Here is a 5692-nt window from a genome sequence, read left to right on the forward strand (position 1 = left end):
ATACCATTTCATCCCAAAAGGCTTGATGAATGTGATGGAATTCTGCAGACCTTTGAAAATAACAAAGCAACATATCACGAATCATGTATGCTGAAGTTCAAAACAACAAAACTAAAAAGGAAAAGGAAGTCATTGTGTAAGACAAAAGAAGAAGATGACGCCCCATCAGGAAAATTCACACGTAGTAACCAGAAGGAAGATGAAGAAGATGCAGAAGAATCTAAGACTGAGAAAGAAGGAATATGCTTTATTTGTGACCAACCAGCACCAATCAAAGATTTATGATTGGCCATGATATTGCCTTTACATGAAAAGCTGCAACGATAAGCCACCAACCTACTAGATGAGAAACTTCTGGTCAAGCTTAGTGCTGGAGATATTGTTTCTCAGGACCATATGTATCACCCATCTTGTCTGACAGGTGTGTACAACAGGGAAAGGGCCTGGTTAAATTCCCAGAAAATTGGAGATGATTATGTGCAGTACAGACAAGAGGCATGTGCCCATGCTTTTGCTGAGCTTGAGATGTACATAAGAGACAAGCAGTTGACTACAGATGAGTGCTGCTACTTTACAATGGTAGAACTTTATGATTTGTACAAACAAAGACTGGAACAGCTAAATGTTGATGCTTCCTTTGTGTACCGACCACAGTTGAAAGAACAGATACTTGCCCGCACCCCAGAACTGGAGGACTTTAAAAAGGGAAGAGAAATTTGGTTTGCCTACAAAAGGAAAATTAGAGAAGCCCTAGCCACACCATGTGACTACAATGATGCAATAATCGTGGCCAAAGCAGCTAGAAGAGAATCTGTGCCACCAAGTTTGTTGGAATTTGTAAGTGTGCTACAAAACGGTGGCGTTATAAAATCCCAACTTAAATATGGAACATCATCTACTGATCTAGCTTTAGCACAACTTTTGCACTTCAAATGTCGAAGGAATCCAGCATCTTCAACATTCTCCAGACATTCCAAGTCAAGAGAACCTCCGTTTCCAATATATATTGGTCTCCTGGTCTTTGCAAAAACCAGGAAGCATCAATTAATTGATACATTCCATCACCATGGAATCAGCATCAGCTATGATAGAGTTCTGGAACTGACTAAAGGGCTAGGAGAAGCAGTTGTAACAAGGGCTGTGGAGGAAGTAGTAGTTTGTCCCACTACACTAAGAAAAGGGCTCTTTACAACTTGCGCTGTTGACAATCTGGACCATAATCCAAGTGCCACAACTGCACAAACATCCTTCCATGGGACAGGCATATCTTTGTTTCAGCATCCAAGCACTGATGAAAAGGGTGAGGACAGAAAATTGGCTAAAATCATCCAAAGTGGAACAAAGCCGAAAAAAGTACCTTCTCTTCCTGAATATTACACAAAAAATGTACCTCCTGCTCACTTTAAACATAAGAATCCCCTCCCTTCATCCAGAGGAAGTACAGGACACCAACAGGTTGTGTTTTCAAAGTATCTTTCTCTTGAATATGAATGGCTTGAGAAAGCCAGTCTGTCGGACAGGAGTGAAAATACTGTGTCCATATCTTGGGCAGCACATCACGCTTCTCAGAAGCGACAGGCCCCATTTGAAATAAGCTTGTCATCAATGTTTGGACAAACTATGGATTAAATTTGGTAGAGGAAAAGACATGAGGTGGATACCTATCCATAAAATTGCAGCATGGAAAGGGGAAGAAGTCTGCATGGCAAACATGGACTGTGTTTCAGCATGCCACACCCACCTTCACCAAACTAAGTTCAACACCAGCAGCTGTAGAAGATGAAGACCTGCAAATTATTGAAAAGTTCATGGTGCTAATGTACGACAGAAGCAGTTCGTACAAAAATGTAAATGAGGTTAGACTTGATCTCTTTGCAAGAAAGCAAAGAGCTTATGATTGCATTCCCCCTACAAGGGCTGCTCTTCGAGAGCATTGCAAGAGAGCTGCCTTTCAAGCACGGCACATTTGGTGCCAGTCTTTAGTATGTCATCCAGTTCTGCCCAGTACATGACACTGGGGATGGCAACAGATTGATGGCACCTGGTTTCCGTATTGGACAGATTTGCCAATAGTAGCAAAATCTTGCCAAGAACTGAATAAGTGTGGCTGCAAAAAGGACTGCCATGGAAGGTGCAAGTGCTACAAATCTGGACTTAGCTGCACAGCTCTCTGCAGCTGCACTTGCTAAAGCTAATTGATACACAAAGCATATTGGTTTCTCTCAGGAGATACATACAATTATCTTTGGCGGCCATTTTGGAAATACGATGTTCATATGGTAGCCATATTGGAAAGATGGGTTCACATCTCTTCATGACTGTAAGAATGCCAAAATACAAATTCTCAATCATTATATGGACAGTATGCAACTTTTATAGGCTTATGAAATGAAAATATTTGAAATATACAGCAAATTTGCCGCCATTTTGGAAAATTGTCAGCCAACTTGGAAATAACCAAATACTGAGGTGGCCGGAGGTTGATTTTGATTTATGGGGATAAGAGTTCTCATGCCAAATCTGTTGCTTGTATCACCATTTGCACTTTTTTCCCCATTATCCCGCTCCACTACCAGGAGAGAGAGAGAGAGAGAGAGAGAGAGAGAGAATCTTTTTAGAACAGAAGGGGTCAGAACCATGCCTTCAATTTAATTTTTACTTGTAATATTTTTCATTCAAATATTGTGTAAATTGTGTATGTATACATGACTGTAATATATATATGTATATATAATATTATATGTATATTTATAAATATATATATACACACACACACACACACACACACACACACACACACATATATATATATATATATATATATATATATATATATATATATATATATATATATATATATAATTAGGGTAAATAGAATTAAAAATTTATCTTAATGGAACTTAATTCTTATCTTGATGGAACGACTATCTCTAATCTTTCATAACAGAGTAATATAATGCTAAAGTATACTAAAACTTTACGAATTATGGCTTTTCCTGCTGGTACTTGATGTGTGTCAATGCATGCAACCGAGCTCTCAAGCACAAATGAGCTCGATTTTGAAATGCGTCGCGGTAATCTCATAATGATCTAAATTACATGTCCCAAGAAATGGAGATGCCCAATGGTTCTTTTCCTCTCCGGAAGAAACCAGAAGTTCCAGAGGAATTTTCTTGATGATAAAGTTGCCAAGCGCAAATACTGGTACAACTTTTTCAAATAAATGCTCTCTGGCCTCTGCAGGAAGAAACCCCACGAATAAAACCACGACGCCTACTCGAAACGGACGCCACTGTAGACACATATAGGGTCGTACCGAGAACTCCACCCGAAAAATAAACATTCTATTGTTATTTCATGGGCGGCAAACTCGCCTGGCAACGCAACACCTTGAAAGATCTTCCATCACAAGCTTGCCATTCGTTGTCCTGACTGCGTCCCGGTAAGAATCGGAGAGAGCCAGACATTTTAGTCATTACCTGTTACCTGCTCGGTGAGGTTGTGTTTTGTTCGTCATGGCTTCGCACTTCACGCTGCTGCTGTGCATTTCCCTGGCAATGGTCACGTGAGTCATGTTTTGTGTAACTGCCATATTCTCATGTAGATCACTGCGCATTAAATACTGCATCCTGATCTAAACAAAGTTGTGCATGAAATATGTTATTTTCGTTAACATGAAAATACAGGTAGAGCGAGCATTAGGAGTGTTACTGTATACTTCGTCTGATGTGACTTAAAAGCAATTCGAACTTTATATTAATGCGTAAAAAAATCAAGATTAATGTTTAGGAGGAAGGGTGATCGCGGAAGATGTCTTTAAGCATTCAAATGATTCCCTGATCCTACTGGGTACCGGCTACAGAGTTTGATTGTGTTTTAATTTAAAATCTGATCACGGCACAGTAGCCGCGTACGCTTTGGTTGTCTTAGCTCAAATTTCCATTTTTAGATCTTATTCAAGTTTATTCGTCAGTAGGAGAAAAGGCTACAATACCAGTAACAGTAAGCTAACAGGAAATACACTTTTATTTTTATTTATTCATTAATTTATTCGTTTTCACATATTCATTTATTTTCTGCAGGGTTTCTGGACTGACCTGTCGCCCGTGTGAAACAGTCAAATGTGCAAGTCCTGAGTCACTCGACTGCCCTTTTGGGGCAGTAGAGAGGCAATGCGGCTGCTGCTACGAATGTCGCAAGGTTAGTTCAGTGTCTCTCAGTACTAGATATCAGTCTCTCTCAGTACTAGATAAGAGAATTTCCGTTTAATCTTAACATCGAAATTCTTTACATAAGGTATTTGCTGTCTTGAAAATACCATATGCAAATAGGCATTTTCTTGTAAAGCATAGTTTCTTTTTAGGCGAAACCCGTTTTCTGTAAAAGTGGCTTCAGCCTCGAAAATATTTAACTTCCTAGGGACGACACTTAGAATAAATTACGCGTCCCGTTCCAGGGCAAGGGTGAGGAGTGCGGTGGTAGCTACAACATCTTTGGTACCTGCTCTGAAGAGCTGATCTGTGACGGAGGACACGGGTGGCAGAGACCAGGTTATTGCAAGACCCAACAACAGTTGGAGAGCGACCGTACGTCCAGCACTAGTGGGACCTCTACCACTAGTGGTCCTCTGTGGCTTGGATAAGGGAAATGTTTCCGGGAGGAGGCTGGTTGGTTGGTTAAATTGCTTTCAGAGAAAGGGTGATTGCATCTAGCGTGGGGATTCTGAAGGACGACGATTTCAAAAGCCTGCTGGCGAAGTCTTAGCACTGGAATTCAGTAGATATCATGGAAAATGCCTTTCATTTATATGTACCCTTATTTCACTGCGGCCGCTTTTTCAATTGTCCGTTCATCATTAAGTGTTTAAAGTTTTTATAAGGTTTCAAAGCTTATTAAAAGGATCCTCAATTCTGGCATTTTTATTCTCCATAGTCTTAAATACATCTTTTTATGAATATCAAAACTTGGCTGAGAGCTTAAGCACCTTCGGTGCAAATACTAACGACGAGAGCAATCACACGTAAACATATATTTTCATCCCATTCTGAGTTTTTCAGTTTTTTTTTTTTTTTTTTAATTATCTGTATAGAGAATGCTTAATTTCTGGTGCTGACATCCCTTGTTGTTGTTAGGAAAAAGAGCAAGTCTGAAATTTGTGACTTGCAACTCTGAACTTTCGTGAGCGAGGACATTTTGCCACAGATGACTACGTATCACAAGGTAAGTTAGAAACACGGTCTAGACCGTGGTTAGGAAGGACGTATCGGTATCTTTGTGTGGATTTGGAAAGTTTACATTCACACCTGATATTTCCAACAATGCTTTGCTGACTCGAAGAAGGTGAGATGAGGCAAACCCGGGATCTTATATAATTTTGCCTTCTTGTCACTTTTGTTTTATTATAGATTCACAGTTTTATTGCTGCAAGTATTTAAGATATGAGATTAAGTAATGTACATTTCTTCTATGAAGCAGCACTTGAAAATGCCTGTTATTTTTTACTTGTGGTGCTTTGCATTTAATCATTATGTGTTCCTGTTGTTACCGTGCTTTACACACACGTGTTCTCTCTCTCTCTCTCTCTTATATATATATATATATATATATATATATATATATATATATATATATATATATATATATATATGTATGTATGTATGTATGTATATACAGTATGTATATAAATAGTATG

The 5692-nt window shown here is 39.1% G+C and overlaps 1 protein-coding gene across 1 annotated transcript; it reads left to right on the top strand.

The window, feature by feature from the left end:
- The first annotated feature begins 3406 nt into the window (after positions 1–3406).
- Positions 3407–4909, top strand: LOC136840179 (single insulin-like growth factor-binding domain protein-2). Its single transcript, XM_067106657.1, has 3 exons — positions 3407–3565; positions 4083–4200; positions 4457–4909. The coding sequence occupies exons 1-3, from the start codon at positions 3516–3518 to the stop codon at positions 4640–4642; spliced, it is 354 nt and encodes a 117-aa protein (XP_066962758.1). The 5' UTR covers positions 3407–3515; the 3' UTR covers positions 4643–4909.
- Positions 4910–5692: the final 783 nt, after the last annotated feature.

This window comes from Macrobrachium rosenbergii, chromosome 7, assembly GCF_040412425.1.
Source record: "Macrobrachium rosenbergii isolate ZJJX-2024 chromosome 7, ASM4041242v1, whole genome shotgun sequence".
Classification (NCBI taxonomy): Eukaryota; Metazoa; Arthropoda; class Malacostraca; order Decapoda; family Palaemonidae; genus Macrobrachium; species Macrobrachium rosenbergii.